The sequence below is a fragment of the Phyllobates terribilis genome, unplaced genomic scaffold (genome assembly GCF_046119375.1).
Source record: "Phyllobates terribilis strain yellow unplaced genomic scaffold, ASM4611937v1 Scaffold_5918__1_contigs__length_48280, whole genome shotgun sequence".
Classification (NCBI taxonomy): Eukaryota; Metazoa; Chordata; class Amphibia; order Anura; family Dendrobatidae; genus Phyllobates; species Phyllobates terribilis.
Genome location: NW_027368663.1, coordinates 1,688 through 22,363, shown reverse-complemented (window position 1 = coordinate 22,363; position 20,676 = coordinate 1,688). Strand labels below are relative to the sequence as shown.

Here is a 20,676-nt window from a genome sequence, read left to right as displayed (position 1 = left end):
CGTCGGCAAAGGGATGGTCTCCCTTCAAACACTGGAGTCGGTTGAATGATACTGAAGATTCAGCGAGTTTAAGCTCTATTAATTTAGGTACACCTGAAGCTTCAATGGGATCCTCTCCCGCTCAAGTGCAACACTTGGAGATCCAAGAGAGTCCTAGTACTCTCACTAAAAGCTCATCGTCAGTTCATTAAAGAAAGACAAGCACCTTGACTCTCCCAGATTGAACACAAGTTGAAGTTCGTAATTGTCAGCAGATGAAAGATCATCCAGTGCACAATATCATATCTTCCAATAGTCAAGGTACAAAAACTCCCTCTAATCATCATAACCAATATTCTAGCTGTGCTTTTGTGTCTTTACAGGAACAGAAGAATGTTTCTCAAGCACTCCTAGATCCAGATTGGGTTATAGCAATGCAAGAAGAGCTCGAAAATTTTAAGTGCAACCAAGTTTGGCATCTTGTGCCAAAGCCAATTGATAGGACAATCATTGGAACTCGCTGGGTGCACAGGAACAAGCTGGATGACAACGGTGAAGTGGTGTGCAACAAAGCGAGACTAGTCGCCCAAGGCTATAACCAACAAGAAGGTATATACTACGACGAGACATATGCACATGTCTCTTGCCTTGAAGCGATATGATTGTTGATAGCCTACAATTCGTACAAGGGGTTCATGTTATTCTAAAAGGATGTGAAGACTGCCTTCCTCAATGATAAGCTTAATGAGGAATTGTATGTTAAGTGACCACCAGGATTTGAGGATCCAGCTTTTCCCTAGCATGTCTATTTCTTAAACAAAGCTCTTTACGGTCTGAAGCAAGCCCCTCGCGCTTGGTATGACTGTCTCTCTAATTACCTTCTGCAACACAACTACAAGAGAGGTCTTGTTGACAAGACTCTATTTATAAGGGAAGTTAAAGGTGATGTTTTAATTGTTCAAGTATATGTTAATGATATTATATTTGGGTCGACTAACTTGCATCTTGTAGAAGATTTCAAAAAGACCATGAGTCTCAAGTTTAGCATGACTATGATTGGTGAGCCAACATTCTTTCTAGGACTACAAGTTAATCAACTCAAGGATCGCATTCAAATACATCAACAAAAATACATCAAAGAGTTACTTAAGAAGTATGGAATGGAGACAAGCAAGCCTCTACCTACGCCCATATCTACCACCACCAAGCTCGATGTTGATCTCACTGGTGAAAAGGTCAATGCGACCATGTACATGGGTATGGTAGGTTTGCTAATGTACTTAACTACATATTGTACTGACATTGTTTTTGTAGTTGGTTCTTGCGCTCGGTCACAGTCTGACCCTCGAGCTTCTCATCTAGATAATGTCAAGCGAATTTTTCGCTACCTCAAAGGGACTGATGATTTGTGTTTATAGTATCCGAATGGAGGTGAGCTTTCCCTTTTAGGCTACACCAATGCTGATTATGTTGGTTATTTGGTTGTCAGGAAAAGCACTAGTGGCATGGCGCAATTCTTAGCCCCCTTCTTAGTCTCTTGGGGTTCGAAGAAGCAAAATTCCATTGCAATATCCACAATAAAAGTTAGAGTATATAGCTGCAGCTAAGAATTTCTCTCAACTTCTATGGATTAAGCAACAACTGGTTGATTATGGCATCTCACTAGGTACGCTTCAGATCTTGTGTGACAATACTAGCGCCATCAACATTTCGAAGAATTCAGTGCATCATTCCAAGACAAAGCACATTAATGTACGACACCATTTCTTGCGAGATCATGTTGAGCACAAGTGTATTGATCTGATTCATATATCTATAGAAGAGCAGATAGCTTATACCTTTACTAAGTCACTCAACAGGTTACCTTTTCTACATATTAGACGCCAGCTCGGTCTTAATCCTCTTAATTAGACCACCTCTTCACTCGTTGTAAGTTCCATCTATATTGATTATGAAATAGCTTGATATATCTACTTTAGGAACTATATCTAAGTTGTTCTTGTTGCTTAAGCTTGCTTACATGCACTATCTACTCTGAAAGGCCGACTTTGCTTGACTTGTATATTGAATGAAAATTAAGTACTCTCTTCTACATCCATTGCATGATCTTATTTCTCTACAAATAGAGAGTGGTGATTGAATTCTAACCATATTACAAGCCCATATACATGATCCACTCCTACGGTGTCCTAAGCCCGACCTTAATACAACGCTTCTTAATTTCCTGTTTAAGCTCCACATTGGAAGTATTCATTTTGGTGATGTATGGCCTAATACCCATTATATGCACATACTTTATACATGATATATCTTCAGCTTACTTCTTCCCGGTACAAGTTACTACGCGCCTTATGGTGGGTAAAGCATCCTAGGTGGCCTCAAAGAAAAGCACAACTCGTTCATAGCATGTGCTATCTTGCGAGGTGGTGTTCACATCAATTCAGAGACAACTAAAGTTATTAGAATGAAGGAGAATCGTATATATCCATGTTGGTCTCGCTTCAAATATGCGAGCTAGGGGCCATTGCCAAGAGAATATGGGGATCATAATCCACATGCATGCCAACAGCGAAGACATGTGCAACAAAACTACAAGTTCAAAACATATGTAAAGCTGGTGAAAGTTTGAGGAAGAAGGTTATTTGAGTTGATGCTCTTATGTGCTTTTTGATTTTATTGTGTGAGTAATTGCTAGAATTGTTAGGGTACCAACTATAAACAGTGTAAGGATGATTTTATATGCTAAGTATGCATTTGATGATTAGAGTGCTTTGTGTGCTTCTTGGTTATGGTCGTGCTTAACTAGTCCTACTGTTATTTGTGCATGTTTGTTGAGTTGATCTTGACTGTGTGACTTACTTTTGTTCCCTTTGTTGAGTTAAGTGTGAATTTTTCAATGATGTCGAAAGGGGGAGGTCAATAGGTATGAACAGGTGCAGGTTGCATACACCTACATTGTCGAAATTAAGTTGAAATTAGACTGTCTTGGTCTAAGGGGGAATAAAAGGTAATGTGTTAAGGGTTGATGAAAGTGTAAGTATATCGCTTATATGCTTAACTGAGTTCATTGAACGAGCTCGATGGTTTTTTGAGTTTAACTGGGTTTGTATGGAAAGGTGATGAAATTTTTAGTCCTGTATAGGTTTGTCATCATCAAAAAGAGGGAAATTGTTGGTTAAGGCTGAGTCGAGCTTAATCATGTTCTCTTATTTTGATAATGACAAATCTATGTGTTTAATGGTTGTTGTGTGTTTTAAGCTTGAAAGATGTAACTCGAAGAGTTGTAGGTCCATCTTAACAATAACAAGGTCCAGTTTAACCATATAAGGGTTAAGATTGAGCCTAGCGGGGAAAGTTGAGTCTCGCAAAGGCTGAAATAAGAAAGCGCGAGTCACGCTTTTGTAGTGAGAGAGTCAAGTTGCAGAAATAACGAAGTGAAACAAGTGGAACTGTTCGAGTGTTCGTTGCTATAGAACATGGAAGAAATCCAGTGGACGCTGAAGCGCGCGAAAGAAGTTTTCCCATGGAAGGAAGGCCGTTGAAGCTAGAGCTAAAAGGAAAGGAGAACAAGTGGAGGTTGTTAGATTTCTACTTTAGGAGAGTGGATTTATGGGGATCGCTAACATGGAGAAACGAAGGAGCGTGCAGATTGCTGAGCTAGACAAGCGCATCAGAGAGCAAGAAAACACAAGCGCATCTCAAGCCGTCGCAAAGAAGCACATGGTGCACGGATCATGGATTGAAGCGCGAAGTGATTTTGCAAGGCGGAGCACACGGATTGCTTAGCTGACTTGGTTGTTATTCTTGTAAGCTAGATTATATAAATGAGCTGAATTAGAGTTAGCTTGGATATCTATAAATACCTAGTGAACAATGCTTGTAAGATATGCTTATACATAAAAAAAATCATTGTAAGAGAGAGTAGACACTTGTGAGAGCTAAGTAAGGTAGCTTTGTTGTTTAAGAGTTAGGCTTTGAGAGAAAGTGAGAGGAAATAGTAAGGCTAAGAGCGAGAGAGTGTTTGCCTAAACTTTATAAAACTAACTTGTTAAGCAATAAAGAGTAGTGATGAGTTTCATCCCATAAATGGTAGAAGTATAGGGCTCTCACCTTTGAAAAATCCTTGCAAGTGTTATCAATCTTTTATTGTTTTAATCTTCCTTTTTCCGCAACTAAGTGTTTAATCTAGACTATAGCTTAAGCACTACTTTGGAAGATTCATAGATTCATAATGATCCAACACTTACAATTGGTATCAGAGCGGTTTAGAATTGTTTAATTTACCAATTGGAGTAGGCTTTACATTGTCGTTACCTGCATGAATTGAATTTGCTAATCATGAATTCCATTTCTTTTTTCATATATATTTTGAATTGCATCTTAATGCACTTTATAATTTTGTTATGAAATGTTGACACAATATAGAATGATTTACTAGTGTTTAAATATATATGACAAGTTAGTCATCAAAGTAACCTTGTTGTATAATATTTAGACATCGAAAATCAAAAAATCATAGTAAATTTATGTTGATCATGATAATAGAGATGCTCAAATGACATGAACGTATTAATGATCAATAGATTTTATTACCTATGTTCTAGGAGATCGCTCAAAGGCGGGTCACTGGATATAGTTAATAATATAAAAGGATTAGTCATTTTATACTAAGGTTGATTATGTATACCCAAAGGCAGCATGCTTATTTGATCTGTGTACATTATGACTAATTATTAAAGTTTATATTTTGCATCCATGATAATGATTGTGTTTAAGTATTGTCCAAAGGTTTCTTGAATGCTTGCTTTAGAGTTTATATAACTGTTAATATGAATAACATTCTCATAACACGAATAGGTAAGTGTGTGTAAATATTACAGCTTCATAAAAAAATGTTTGAATCTGCAAACTCTGTTGTGAAGTTCAATGGGCTCAACTATGATGAATGATATGAACAATCTAGTTTACACGGTGTATGATGACTTTGGACCTTTCAATCATATTGGTTAAAGATCCCTCAGTCATTACAGATAGTAGCTCCGAAAATCAAAAGTCTCATAGAGAGGCTTGTGAGCGATCTTACAGGCTGAGTTTGAACCTTAATATGATGTTGATGGCGGGAAGTATTAGGCCATCTATGCCTAAGACAGAGAATGCAAGGGATTTCATGATAAAATTAAGCAGTGTTTACAATCGAATTTGGATGACAAGTCTATTGTAGGCAGTTTAATGTGCGACCTGACCACGAAAATTTTGACTGGTCTCATCCTGTCCATGATCATATGACCCACATGTCAAACTTGGCAGCAAAGTCAAAGACCTTAGGGATGGAAGTAAATGAGTCCTTCTTGGTTCAATTAATCATGAACTCTCTACCTATTGAGTTGAGTCAGTTCCAGGTGAAGTACAACACCATTAAAGATAAATGAAACTATCAGGAATTGAAGGTTATGTTGATTCAGGAGGAGGGGAGATTAAAGAAGATGAAGGCTCAAGTTGCTAATCTCTAGGTCTTGGAAGTGCCAGTAGCAGTAAAGGAAAAAAAAGTACGAAAGACAAGAAGAAGGATAAGGCTTTCATGAAGGGATCCAAGAGCAAAGTCCATAAGGAAAATAATTGTTTCTTTTGCAAGAAAACGGGACACTTCAAGAAAGATTTTCTGAAAAGGAAGGTTTGTTTTGACAAGATAGGAATGCATTATGTTTCTATATGCTCTGAGATGAACCTTATAGAAGTTCCTAATAATACTTGGTGGATAGATTCTGGTGCTACTACTCATTTGTCTCATATTAAGCAAGGATTCGACTTAATCCAACCAATAAGAGGAGCTTAGGAGTACGAATTGAGGGCGTTGGGACTTATTGATTGATCTTGGACATAGTTTGTCTGGTAGATCTTGAAGGGTGTCTTTATGTACCTAAGTGTTCTAGAAATCTTGTTTTCGTAAGTAGATTGGACAATTTAGGTTTTGAGATTATATTTGGACGTGGTTGTTTTCATTGTACCGAAATGATTACCTTTATGGTACTGGTACTTTGTTTGATTCACTTTACAAGTTTAATCTTGATGTTAAGTTTTCTGAATCTTTGTTTAATATATAAAGTGGTGGCATAAACGTAGTGCATCTAATGAAAGTTCTGATCTCTTGTGTCATCAAAGATTAGGTCATATTTCCAAGGAAAGAATAATGAGGTTGGTAAAGAATGAAATTCTTCATCAATTGGATTTTAGTGACTTAGATGTGTGTATAGAATGCATTAAAGGAAAACAAACTAAATATACACTACTAGAAAACAACGATTAGCGACGGAACTCAATTCCGTCTCTAATTATATTAGTTAGCAATGGATTTTGTGACATATAGGGTATTCGTCGCGCATGAGTCTAAAACCTTACATTCCGCCTGATTAAGAAGGATTTCCGTCGCTAATCCGTTGCTAACGTTGGTGGCAAAAAGGACCGCCTTCATTTCATGATTAGCAACGGATTGTCGTCACTAACCAGTCGCTGATGTTGGCGGAAAAAAAAATCCGCCTAAAATTTAATGGAAATTAGCGACGGATTAGTGAATATGTCGCTAATGTGCGATATTTCCGATATTTAACGATGGATGGATCGTAGTCCGTCGCTAAAAGTGAATAGGTGGTAAAAATAGCCGCCTAAAATTTAGTGGAAATTAGCGACGGACTGGTGAATCCGTCCCTAATGTCGGTGTCGTCGGTCGCTAAATTAGTAGCTAATCATGTAGCGATGGATTAGCGACGGATTTCCATCGCTAATCCTTTTTCTTCCTCCTTAAATGTGCGCCGCAGACCCAAATATGCCGCATCTCTTTAAACTTCTTCTCCTCTTGCTCAACTCTCCCTTTTGCCTCCGTACTTCTCCTCTCCTCCGGCTAAGCTTCTCCCTCCCTCCCACCGCCACATCCCCCGGTGTTCTCCCTATTTTCTCCTCCCGCCGCACACCGCACTTCGCCTCTCCTCCGGCCTTCCTCTGGCTTTCGGTTCTCCTGGGCGCTGCCACACTTCCCCATTTTCTCCTCATGATCGCCGCCGCATCTCCCCCCTCGATCCGCTCCTTCCTCCGCTCCTCTACTTCGCTGTATCTCCTCCGGTTCTCCTTCCCCCGGTGCCCTCCCCCGGCGTGCGATTTAGCGACCTTCCCAGTTCCGTCGTGTTTCTCCGTTCCGGCAAGCTGCTCTGGCAGTTCTCCTCCGCAGGTAAGTTTTTTTTATAGACTTGTTGAATTTTAATCTTAATTTGTTACATAGATATTTGATTATATATTATTAGAAATTAGAAATCAAAAACTAGAAATTAGAATATATATGATTAACAATTAGAAATAAAATAGATTTTTGAATATATTTTTTAGTAATTAGAAATAAAATAGAATGGAATTGTGAATATATATGACTTTTAGGAAAAAAAATGATATGTTGAAAATGAGAATTAATATTATTAGTTAGGGTTTATTAAAACATTGGATTGGTAGAAATATATAGACTTGTGGATATGATTTTTTAAAATATTTATTAATATATAGGATTATTAGAAATTTATTGAAATATTGAAATTATTAAAATTCTTGTGGATATAGGATTTATGTGAACATATAGGATTGTTAGAAATAAAATATGGTATATTGAAAATGAGAATTAGGATTGTTAGATAAATTTTATTGAAATATAGGATTATTTAGACTTTTATATAGGATTTTTTTAAATATTTTGTAAATATATATGGTTGTTATAAATTATTGAAATATTAGAAATATTAAAACACTTGTGGATATATGATTTTGGTGAACTAGGATTGTTTAAAATAAAATATGATATATTGAAAATCATAATTAGATTAGAAATTAATGAAATATTAAAATTATTAAAATACTTGTGGATATATGATTTTTTTTGAATATATAGAATTGTTAGAAATAATATTTGTTATATTAAAAATGAGAATCCTAATCTCGGTGTACATGTAATACATGTAATACAATAAAACTAAATTAGAGAATGTGATTAGATGTAAGATAATATGGGAATTAACTAGAGAACACGATTAGATGTGAATCCTCATCTAATTATCCCGCGCTACAGAAATGGTTCAAGACAGTAGTTGGATGTATTAGAGACTCATGAGAGGGTTGTTAACCCCAGGATTTCCCGAAAAGTGAAAGAGTTTGGGTCTGTTCGGTTCGTCAATGCTACTAAATGCTGATGCTTTTGCTGATGCTGATGCAAATACTGGTACTTTTATTTAATGCGATTGCTAGTACTTTTTATGTATAATACATGTTCGGTAAAACTACTTAATTTTTATAAAATTATAACAAAATACCAAAATTACCCTCCATCTAAACCTAACCCATTTGTTCCTCCGCCCATGTTCACTGTCTTCCTAGAAATTACCCTTTCTTCCTTCACCTCTTTTCATTGTCTTCCTATAAATTAAATTTAGACCGCCAAGAACCATTGATACCGGTGAAGGGCGGAGACCACCGGAAGAGATTCGACATCAACGTGTTATGCTTTCACGAGTGACGAATCTCTTGTCAGGGAGTGACGAATCTAGTGAGGGAGTGACGAATCTGGTCGGAGACTACCTCTAGAGGAATGAAGCTTTGGTCAGGGAGTGACGAATCTGGCTGAGACCACCTTGGAGGAAGGAAGCTCTGTCAGTTTGTGACAAATCTGGTCGGAGAAGACAACAATGGTGAGGACGAAGCTCTGGAGGAATGAAGATTTCAGATCTGGAGGAATGAGGCTATCTGAACTCCGACAGGATCTTACGGCGAGGACGAATGTGGTGGTGGTGCCACTAATCTTCATTAAACTCCATTGTTCAAGAAAAAGAGGAGGGGAAGAATAACAAATCTGGGAGAAATGATGTGAATCTAGGGGTAATTGTAGGATTAAAAATAAAAGTACTTCTGTTTTGTAAAAGCATAGATTTGTTGCTTCTTTTTTTGTTAAAATATGTACTTCAAAGTACTTTAAAAAAAAATTTAAGTAGACGAAACGAACGAGTCAAAACTCTACTTATTTTTTGAAAAAGAAAAATAAGTATTTGAAAGTACTTATTTTTGACCAACCGAACAGACCCTTTATCTAGTTTGCCTTAGGTCATCCAACTTGTATGAGTGGAGTAAAAATTAAATGTCACTGCTCTAAGTATGCTTGTAGAAATAAAAGTTATTGAAATACCGATGATGTTAAATTATATATTTTGAAGAATGGGTTTGTAAAAGATTATCAAGTATGGTTTTCATGACGAGAGGACCGTGTTTGAATCCAGTAGGACAACAACATGCCATGCCGGAGAATGATGTCGAGGTGGCTGAGTTCAGTTCCACTCACAGAATGATTCTCGATGTTGCCGGTCCAAGAGTAGTCTTCCAGGAAGATGAGCCCTAGAATGCAAAGCTCAGAATTTTTTGATATGATGAGAGCGTTCGAACAAGAAAATATGGCCTAGTAATAGAAAATACTCTCTGTTTTCTGAATCTGCTAAAATGATGGATATCAAGTGTCGCCATCAGAGTTCAATAGGTATAATGGACGACATGTGCGAATTCATACAAGATGCTCCCGGAGGACAACAAGATGCCAACGAATTTTGCTAACATAAAGAAGTTGGTTAAGGGTTTCGGGTTGCTGATTGAGGTTATTGACTGTTGTCGCCATAATGGCATGATTTACTGGGGGGCGAATGCAGATCGAACGAATCCGCGGTGGAAACTTATGACCCAAGGAAAATCAAAAAGAAGAAAGGCTAGAGTTCCCTATCACAAAATGTTTTATTTACAATAACTCCAAGGCTATAGAGATTGTATGCTTCGAAGAACTACCCAACATATGACGTGGCACACAGACCATCAGATGGTTGGTGACAAGATGTGTCACCCGTCGGACTCTCCGACATGGAACGTTTTAGTGAGTTGCATTGTGATTTTGCCAATAAAGTGAGAAATATCAAATTAGGGTTATGCTCTGATGGGTTTCAACCGTCCAGCAACTTCGGGCAAAAATATTCATCATGGACGGTCATCTTAACACCCTACAATCTCCCCCAGGCATGTGCATGAAGGATGAGTTCATGTTTTTTACGGTTTTTTGTTCCGGGGCCTAGAAATCTGAAATAACAAATAGATATTTTTCTACAACCGTTGATTGTAGAGTTAAACCAATTATGGGAATATGGAGTCACAACATACGACGTTCATAAATGGCAGAATTTCCAACTGAAAGTGACTGAAAGTGGCTCCTATGTGGACAATTAATGATTTTCCCGCCTATTCTATGTTGTCTGGCTCTAGCACTGTTGATAGACAAGCCTGCTCTTATTGCATGGAAGAGACATATGCATTCATGGTGTCCAAGAGTGGCAAACAGTCGTGGTTTGATTGATCTCAAATTTTTTTGCATCCCCGCCATTCATTTCGCAGAAATGTCACTGATTTTTGTAAAGGCAGACAAGAGCGAAAAAGGCTCACGGGTGTGAGAACTAGAGATGAAATGTTAGCTGAGCTGGACCGTTTGGGGTTTAAGAAGGCATATGAACCTGGGGCGGAAAATAATAATGCTTTACTGTCCAAAAAACATGGGTGGAATAAAAAAAGTATCTTCTGGGATTTGCCTTATTGGAGTACGAATGTCATTTGACATAATTTAGATGTCATGCACATTGAGAAAAACGTGTTCAATAACGTTTTCAATACCGTGCCCAATGTCCCCCGGAAAAAAGAAGACAATGCAAAATCTAGGGAAGAGTTGAATGACATCTGTGATTGGCCTGAGCTAGCTAAAGATACGGTGATTGGAAAATTTCCAAAAGTAAAGTATGCTTTGGATAGGGATTCAAAAAGACTACTGCTTGAGTGGATACAAAAAATAAAATTTCCATATGGGTACGCGTTTAACTTGTCTAGATGTGTCGATCTTAACATTCTGAAAATGCATGGGATGAAAAGTCATGATTGCCATGTTTTTATGCAACGACTTCTGCCAGTCACTCTTCGGGAGCTTCTACCGAAAAAAGTGTGGGAGCCATTAACGGAGCTGAGTATCTTCTTCAAGGAGTTAACTTCCACCTCATTAACAGAAGAAGACATGCATTGTTTGGAGCTTGAAATTGCTAAAATACTGTGCAAGCTGAAATGTATTTTCCCACCCATTTTCTCAACTCTATGGAGCATCTCCCCCTGCATCTTCCTTATGAGGCGATGATGACAGGGCCAGTTCAATATCGATGGATGTATCCATTTAAAAAGGTATTTATCCTAAAATTGGTGTTCTCTACCCATTTATTATCTATTTATAACTAATAGATTCCAAAAAAAGATATTTGAGGAAGTTGAAGAAAAGGTCAACAATAAAGGCAGGGTGGAAGGAAGCATTATGAGCGGATATTTTCAAGAAGAAATCGCCAAATTTGCATAATTTTATTTTACTAAATGTGATCCGAGGTTACCCGAGCGGTTGAGAAGAAATGAAACTTGCGATATGGATGTTGATGATGATGTTGACCGCCTATCAATTTTCAAACCAAAGGGAAAGTCATTGCATGGTATCACCAAGAGATATCTTGATGATGCTGAGATTATCGTTACTAGGATCTATGTTCTTCTGAACTGTCCTGAAATCAAAGCTCATAGAAAGTAAGAATTCTTATAAAGTGCAATATTATACTAGTGCAATCATGTATCTACTCGCCAAATGTGATTTAATTTGGGTGTTTTCCTTTTAAAGGATTTTCATGGCCGAGTTGCGCGAAAGGAACCATGGAATAAGCGAGACAGAAATTGAAAGAAAGTTTGAAACTGACTTCTCCTCTTGGTTCAAATTTCATGTAAGTACTTGCGAGATTCCTTTATTTTGAGTCTTGCAAAATGTTAGAACTTTTACAACTGTCTATTTGAACTACATGTCAAAGATCCAACTGTCTATACCAATCCCTTCATTCTGAGCCTTGAAAAGGGACCGTGTAGAACCGTTGACACATATAAAGGGTACTATGTAAATGACTTCAGGTTCCTAACTCGAGAATATGAGCAGGACACGCTTACAATGAATAACAGTGTTTGTGTAAGGGGAATACAATATGTCGAGGGAGAAAATGACTTTTACGGGGTGTTGATTGAAATAATTGAGTTAGAGTATCCAGCTCTGCCAATGAAGAAGACCGTCATATTTAAATGCGACTGGTTTGACCCACAAACACTAACACTTAATACAACATGGTGGATGGTAATCATAGACAGAGGTACAATAAATATGAACCATTCATCTTGGCAGAACAGGCCGACCAAGTTCACTACTTGTCATATCCAAGTAAAAGACGAGATAAAATAAAATTGGTGGGTAGTATGCAAGATTAAGGAACGGTTTTGACATGCCCGAGACAATCATCCCGGCCTTCCAAGACGACATCGAAGAAAATAACCTTATTGTTTAAACAAATGAAGAACCCACAAATTTAGTTGATCAGAATGAGGAAGCCGACGAAGATGCGTTGCAAGAAGTTTGACTTTCCATCATCAGACGAAGAGGAAGAGGAAGACGAACTTTACTGGTGTAGTGTTCAATGTGTTATATAGATTGTTCATTGTATATGAAACATTCATATTGGATGTGTTTTATTTTAATGTACTATAATTAGCTATAGTTCACTTTTGACATTTTAATATATTAAGTTGTTAATTATATTTGGAACTATCCATTTTAGTATATATGATTGAAGATATGAGAGGGCAAGGAGGTGCGGGTGATCCCACTCGAGCTAGTAGCGGGCCCGGTCGGGGTCGAGGCTGAGACCAAGGACGCGGTAACCCATCCTTGGGTGTCCCCGAGAATGAGCCGGTCCAGGCTAGTCTGGTAGATGGCCACCAGGCCGTAACTATTGAGCCACGGGCACATCTGGATGTCCGTGGAAGAGTACTCTGTTATCCAGACCCCACCGGGTCTATGTTGCATGACTCCGAACGACTCTCTTGTTCTATACAGGAGATCTTCCAGAAATGCTTTTTTCTAAACGATAAGGCCTGGCGGATTCTCACTTCTGAGCAGACCGATTATTACTGGGACAAGTTTAAGGTAATTATTTATCCATTTTTTTTATGATTACACTAATTTACGTAAAGCAAACTGAAACATGTTTTTTTATATTTACAGAAAGAATATTTTTGGGACGAGCCCCAATATAGCGAGGCCTACATTAAGAGTGTATTCTCGAGACACGCGGCCACAAGGTACGTTGCAAATCTCTCTGTAATGAATGAATTGTTAGGTTTATTCTGTAATTCTTGAGACATGTGACCAACAGGTACAAGGACATCATTCACAAGATGAAAACGTCTGGTGTGTGACATCACTCTTTGAGTGAGGAAATTTGGGCTGCCTGGAAGACCTTCTGGGATTCAGAAGAAAAGAAGAAGAAGTCCAGAATGGCTCATTCCAATTAGATGAGTGAGCCTGCTGGAAAAGGCACTGGCTTAGTGCGCCACATAGGAGGGTCCCGTTTCTTTATGGAACATTTCGGCAGCATGGTTTGATTTTTAACTTTATTTTGTTTATATAACGAATATTTTTTATTTTTTGTCAAACTAATAATTTGTATTGTTTTTTGTTAGTCCCGAGAGCTCGGTCGCAATCCGAGAGCCACTGATTTGTACACTCCGACACACACATCCAGGAAGGACAAGGACAAGAGTGTCCTGGTGGACTCGAGGGCTCAGAGAATGACGGTAATTCATAAACTAGTAATATGTTATGCGGTTCTTGTACCTAACTAATATGTTTTTCTCCATTATTATAGGATGTGATTGCCAAGAAACTTGCTTCTGCGTCCCAGTCGCCAACCGGAGAGGGTGAGGGCTCAAGCATGGCTGACGTGGATGATACGCAGCTGTTTCTGGAGACCGAGAGCGTCAACAAGAAGCACCGGGTGTACGGACTCGGTTCAGCGGTCGGTGCATACATCGATACATCTCGCAGTAGGGCGCATCGAGCGAGCTCATCTTGTCCCAGTTCATCCTCGCAGGTTAATGAAGAGGAGGTTCAATGTCATGTGCAAGAACTTCAAGCGCAAATGCAAACGCAAATACAACAAATGCAAGCGCAATGGTAAACGCAAATGCATGAGCAAATTCCGGCCCAAATGCAAGCGGAAATGGCCGCGTTAGTCCTAGTTGAGGTGGCCAAGTTGATGCCGACCCTTCCTCCAGAGTATCGCCCACTACCAGGAGACGACAACAACGATGAGTCATAGTCTTTTACATGTTTCATTTCTAAAAAAAATTATTTGTACGAACTATGTTTGCAATGATTTATATGTTTATTTAAAATGACAATTTCGGTTATATTAATGTTAATATTGAATTTTTCTTAAGATATCATGTTCGTATAAACTTTTTATTGAAAATGAAAATCTCTCTTTTGTTAATGTTAACGATAGATTAACGACGAGGTGGAGATGGATTTGTTACCGAAAAACGATGTCGTGGCGACGCAATAATGAAGGATTTTGGGGCGATATTTGCAACGGATATACGTCGCTACAGAGTGGCTCACGAGTATAAAATGGCGACGGAAATCCGTCACAAAAGTGGTCACCACGGAGTGGCTCCCGGAGACGAAAATAGCGACGGATTTCCGTCGCTAAAGCGGTCGCCACAGAGTGGCTCCAGGAGACAAAAACAACAACGAAAATCCGTTGCTAAACCATTCGCCATAGAGTGGCTCCCGGAGACGAAATTAATGACGGAAATTCGTCTCTAATTTCGTCGCAGAGTAGCGACGGATCAATGCGTCCATTGCAATGTTGTTTAGCTACCAAAATGAGGACAACGGGCCACATCCATCGCTAACACAAGTTAGCGACGTATTGGCATTAGCGACGGAAAAATCCGTCGCTAATCAACAGTATTTTAGTAGTGATACTACAAAGAAACCATCCACGAGGAGCACTCAACTTCTTGAGTTAATACATACTGACATTTGTGACCCTTTTGACACTCCTTCTTGGAGTGGTGAAAAGTAATTCATCATCTTTATAGATGATTTCTAACTTTATGGATATACATATCTGTTGCATGAAAAAACTCAATCAGTGAATTTTCTTGAGGTGTTCATTAATAAGGTGGAAATGCATTAGATAGAAAAGTAAAAATGGTGAGATCTGATAGGGGTGGTGAGTTTTATGAAAAATTCAATGAGAGTGGACAATGTCTAGGTCCATTTACAAAGTTACTTGAAAGTAGAGGCATATGTGCACAGTATACAATGCATGATACGCCTCAACAGAATGGTGTAGCTAAGAGACGGAATCGTACATTAATTGGTATGGTTAAGAGCATGTTAAGTAATTGTACTTTACCTCTTTCATTGTGGATTTATGCATTAAAGACTGCAACGTATGTGCTTAACAGGGTTCCTAGTAAATCAGTTCCTTAGACTCCATATGAACTATGGACGGGAAGGACTATCAGTGGATTATTCATTGGCTATCCTAAAAATTCAAATGTGTATGTACTTTACTGTCCTAACCATAGTACAAGAATAGTTGAGACAGGAAACACTAGGTTTATTGAAAATGGTCAAACTAGTAGGAATAGTGAACCATAAAAGGTGGACATACATGAAGTTCAAGTTGAAGTTCCTTCACCTATTGTTGAACCTAAGGTTGTTGTTCCTGTTATTGTATCACAGTTAAATGACACAATAGAATAACATGAAGATGTGCCAACCCCACTGGATGACATTATAGTTGATGAACCTGTCACAATTCAAGAAGAGATTAGCGTACCACAAAGACCATTAAGGTGATCTATAAGGGAAAGAAGATTTACCATTCCAGATGATTGTGTGGTTTTCACTATTGAAAGTGAATGTGACTTAAGCATTAATGATGAACCAATCTCATTCAAAAAATCCATGGAAAGTGACAACTCTGAAAAATGGTTGATCTCCATGAAACAAGAAATGAAATCTATGAGTGACAACAAAGTTTGTGAGTTAGTAGAGTTGCCGAAAGGAATGAAAGATTGTTGGGTTTAAATGGGTCTACAAGACTAAACGGGACTTAAATGGCAATATTGAAAGCATAAGGCTAGACTTGTTGCTAAAGGCTTCACTCAAAAAGATGGCATCGACTATAAAGAAACCTTCGCTCCAGTATCAAAGAAAGATTCTTTAAGGATTGTTTTAGCTTTGGTGACTCATTATGATCTCGAGCTTCACCAAATAGATGTGAAAATCGCCTTTCTGAATGGAGAGCTTGAGGAAGAAGTATTTATGGACCAACCTGAAGGATTCTTGGCCACATGAAATGAACAAAAGTTATGTAAGCTGAGAAAATCAATATATGGGCTAAAACAAGTTTCTAGACAATGGTATTTAAAGTTTGATGATATCATCACGTCATATGGCTTCATAGAGGTCACCTTTGATCGGTGCATTTATATGAAGATCAGTGGGAGCAGATTTGTTATTTTAGTATTATATATTGATGACATATTGCTTGATGCAAATGACATAGGTATGCTACATGATGTAAATAAATACCTCTCTGAGAACTTTGAAATGAAGGATATGAGTGAGGCATCTTATGTGATTGGAATAGAAATATTTCGAAATAGATCACAAGGATGGTTGAGTTTGTCTCATAAAGGCTATATCAATAAGGTCTTAGAGAGATTCGGAATGAAAAAATGCTCCGCATGAATACTTCCTATTCAGAAAGGAGTCAAGTTCGGTAAAATGCAATGTCTAGTAAATGAATTAGAGTGTAAGGAAATGGATGGAATACCATATGCTTTAGTGGTAGGAAGTTTGAACTATGTTCAGACATGTACTCGACCAGATATCAGTTTTGCAATTGGTATGTTGGGTCAATATCTATGTAATCCCTGAATGGACAATTGTAAAGCTACAAAGAAGGTTCTCATGTAGTTGCAAGACACCACTGAGATCATGCTTACTTATAAGAGACCCAAAAACCTTGAAATCATCGGATATTCAGATTCAGATTATGTGAGATGTGTAGATAGCAGGAAGTCCAATTTTGTCTATCTATTCCTCTTAGTTGAAGGATCAATATCATGTAAGAGTGTAAGGAAGTCTTTCATTGCTACTTTCACCATCAAGGCCGAATTTGTGGCATGCTTTGAGACCACTATTCACGCATTGTGGTTGCGGAACTTTATCTCATTGTCGATAGTGTAGCTAGGTTGTTGAGAATTTATTGTGATAACTCTAAAACCGTCTTCTTCTTGAAGAACGACAAGTACTCTAAGGGTGCTAAACACATGGAGTTGAAGTACTTGTCGGTCAAATAAGAAGGAAACACAGAGTGTCCTTTGAGCATATTGGAACTGGTATGATGGTAGAGGATCCGTTGACTAAAGTTTTACCACCCAAGGCATTCACTGCCCATGTAGAGCGTATGGGTGTCATAGATAAAGCCTTGTTATGTTGATTATGGTTTGATCATTAGGTATATGACACTTTGAATTCACTTACGGTTATGTTTCTGTTTATTAGACGTGTCATCATTATGGATTTTGTATACACTTATGTTTCTTAGATGACATGTAAATATTTTGAAAATTTAAGTTTTCTCTCAATTTAAATATAACATTGAGTTAGAATTGATTTGTGATACATGATCCAGTCAGTTCTAATTCAGTTAAGGTTATAAGTTTAAATGGACTTATATAAGTGTTATTAAACCATCAAGTCGACACTAAGGCCAAGTGGGAGGATATTAGAATATTTATTAAATATTAACATATATTGTGGCATATGTGCCTATCGGTATAATCATAAAGTTTAAGTTTATATTATAAATAGAGTTTTAAAATTAAAATGGACACCGTGATGGATCGGTTTTGGTTAATGATGTTAAGATTCTGGTATAATGGTTAACCATCCTCCCTTATTTAGTAATTATTACTTTCTCTCATAAAAATTATTCCCTTCCCAAAAGGATGTTCCCATTTCCATTTTACATACTATTCACACTTCTAAGCAATTTTCTTGATTTCTCTCTATATATATGGAAAAATATAATCATGTATGATCTTGTTTATTCGTCTCAACGAGTAATTTAACTACATATAATTTTCTATAATTTTTAGTGATATATATACTTGAAGATATTTAACACACAAAAACGCGTCTGGGCAAATAAACCGAAAGGAAATGAAAACAACATTTTAAAACGGAGGAAAAACGGAGGAAATAAATTTGTAAGTTATATAGTTATTTAAAGTGGGTGGTGATTGTCGAAAGACATACTACTAATTTTATTCTCATACGAGAGTGAAGTTATATCATGTACTGGTGAAGTTCTATTGGTTTTAATTTTATTGCATTACTTTATGGCATGTGTTTTTTGTTGATTAATGGGGATTTACTTCCGTGCCTATCTGTTCTTGAAGGTTGTTCTCTTATATTTTTAAATGGAATATGAAGGAGGTAATTTGTTTATACCTTTTTTTTTTAGAAAATTGCTCAAAGCCACCCTTATATGGCCTATATTGCATAAAGCCACCCTTTATATTTTTTTTTGCGCAAAGCCACCCTTCCGTCAACCTTTTATTGCAGCGTGTCACCCCACGTCGAATTCTGTCAAAACTGTTAACGGGGAGCTGAGGTGGCGTGACAAGTCATTGTTTTTTTCTTAAAAAATCCACGTTGTCCTAAGTACTTTTGAATGTTTAACAGAATTCGACGTGGAATTCGGAGAAATCGACGACGCCGTCGTGGTTACGATCGACGGAGATAATCATCCGCTCAACTCTCTCCATCTCCAACGCCTCTGGCATCCCTAATTTTTCCAAAACAACCTGCAATTCCTTCGCCGAACACCTTAAACGCCTCCGCCAGATCCGTCTCCTCCTGCGACGCTCCGCCTCCTTCCTCGTTCTCTCCTTCCTCTTCGTCGTCGTCAAAGTACGAATCATTTAGCGATTTGTGAAGCGCCTCGAAATCATCGAACGTGAGTCCCGAATTCCCTGGCTGCGCGAACGAGTCGATTGTGGATCTGAGAGTCGAATTGTCCGAGTCTGTCTCCATTCCGAGGCGAGTCAGAGCCTTCGCGATCTCCTCTGCTGTAATCGTTCCGTCTCCATTCTTGTCGAACAGATCGAATACGCGGCGAAGCCTCACGGAGTTGAGGCTCGGGCTCCGGAGGAGGAAAGATGACGGCCTTCGTGATAGGCTGCCATGACAGGAGCTCGTTGCTGTTGTATCTCCCATGGCTATCTTCCTCCGATTCCAATTTCGATTGAGCTATCCTAATCGAATATGCAAGATGGCGAATCTAGATCGGTCGCCTGGTAGCTTTGCATACGTGGAGCTGAGTTGAGGTGGATTTTTTAAGAAAAAAACAATGACTTGTCACGCCAACTCAGCTACCCGTTAACGGTTTTGAAAGAATTCGACGTGGGGTGGCACGCTGCAATAAAAGGTTGACGGAAGGGTGGCTTTGCGCAAAAAAAAATATAAGGGGTGGCTTTATGCAATATAGGGCATATAAGGGGTGGCTTTGAGCAATTTTCTCTTTTTTTTCGAACATTCCTAGCCTATTTACATGAAGTTGTTGAAAATATATTATGTGTGTTACATGGTCAGGGACTGCAGATGATGATGAAAAACTTGTAAAATGATATAGAACCACGGAATGTATTCAATTTGTTGCATCTTTCAAATAGTGAAAATCAAATATTTCAGTTTATACAATGTAGGCTAGATTGATTAAATAACACACAATTTTTTTGAAGGTGATTATAAACATCAAAACTGTACAAAAAGTTGTAATAAAATTATATCCTAACGGTTGGGGCGGGTCCCGCAGTTTGATTTTGTTTTTAATAGATTTATCGCCCGAAATAAGAGAAAGGGAAAAAAAAGGCCCATTAAGAGGCGGTCCATATAGCTTTTCTTATAAATACAAACATACAAGACACGGAGAGGGAATCACTTTTCTCATGTGTACTTATACTCTGCCGAAATTCAGAGCCGAAAGTACTCCGTTGTCCTATTATACACGAGCACTTACCGTAATTCATACCCCTCTATTGAGCTGCTACTGACTTGAGCATGGGAGAGCCAAATCTAGAGGAAGCCCCCCCCCCCTTCCCTTAGATTTGGTCACGCAGGTACATCGTCGAGGACTCTTCGCGGACGGTTTGACGAGCACTTAGGACTCTGGAAGCTTGGACCGTCTTTACCCTCAGCTAAGGAAGTCAAGAGTGAAACTGAGCCTCTCGTTGAGACGTGTTGACTCTGCGAGATACTTGGGCTTCAACACTGGCGCCGACCGTGGGGACTATCTCACACAACTAAGCAAACAAAGAGTATCGAATGGCTAGCCACAACACATCACAAAGCAGACGCCGCAACAATAGCGCCCCGGCCAGGCGTCGAGAGACAGGCTCACGAATGGGTAACGCATCTGCGGACGCAACCACTCAGCGGAGCCGTAATGTCTCTCTAACCACCGACATGGTCGAATTTCATGAATTTCGACGTTTCCAAGCGACTAAGCGACAACACGAGCAGCTCGAGCAACGCCTCCGGCAAGAAGAGGAAGGGCGGCAGCCTCAACAGGACGAGATGGCACTGGCCAGGATGAACAAAGAATCCCGGGTTGCAAGAGAACACGAGCTCGCTCGCTTAGACCTTGAACCTCA

The 20,676-nt window shown here is 38.6% G+C and overlaps 1 protein-coding gene across 1 annotated transcript; it reads right to left on the bottom strand.

The window, feature by feature from the left end:
• Positions 1 to 18,699: 18,699 nt before the first annotated feature.
• Positions 18,700 to 19,240, bottom strand: LOC141250596 (uncharacterized). Its single transcript, XM_073670027.1, is given in 2 exon segments — positions 18,700 to 18,844; positions 18,846 to 19,240. Coding segments are annotated over 2 exon segments (540 nt in total).
• Between the last annotated feature and the right edge of the window lie 1,436 nt (positions 19,241 to 20,676).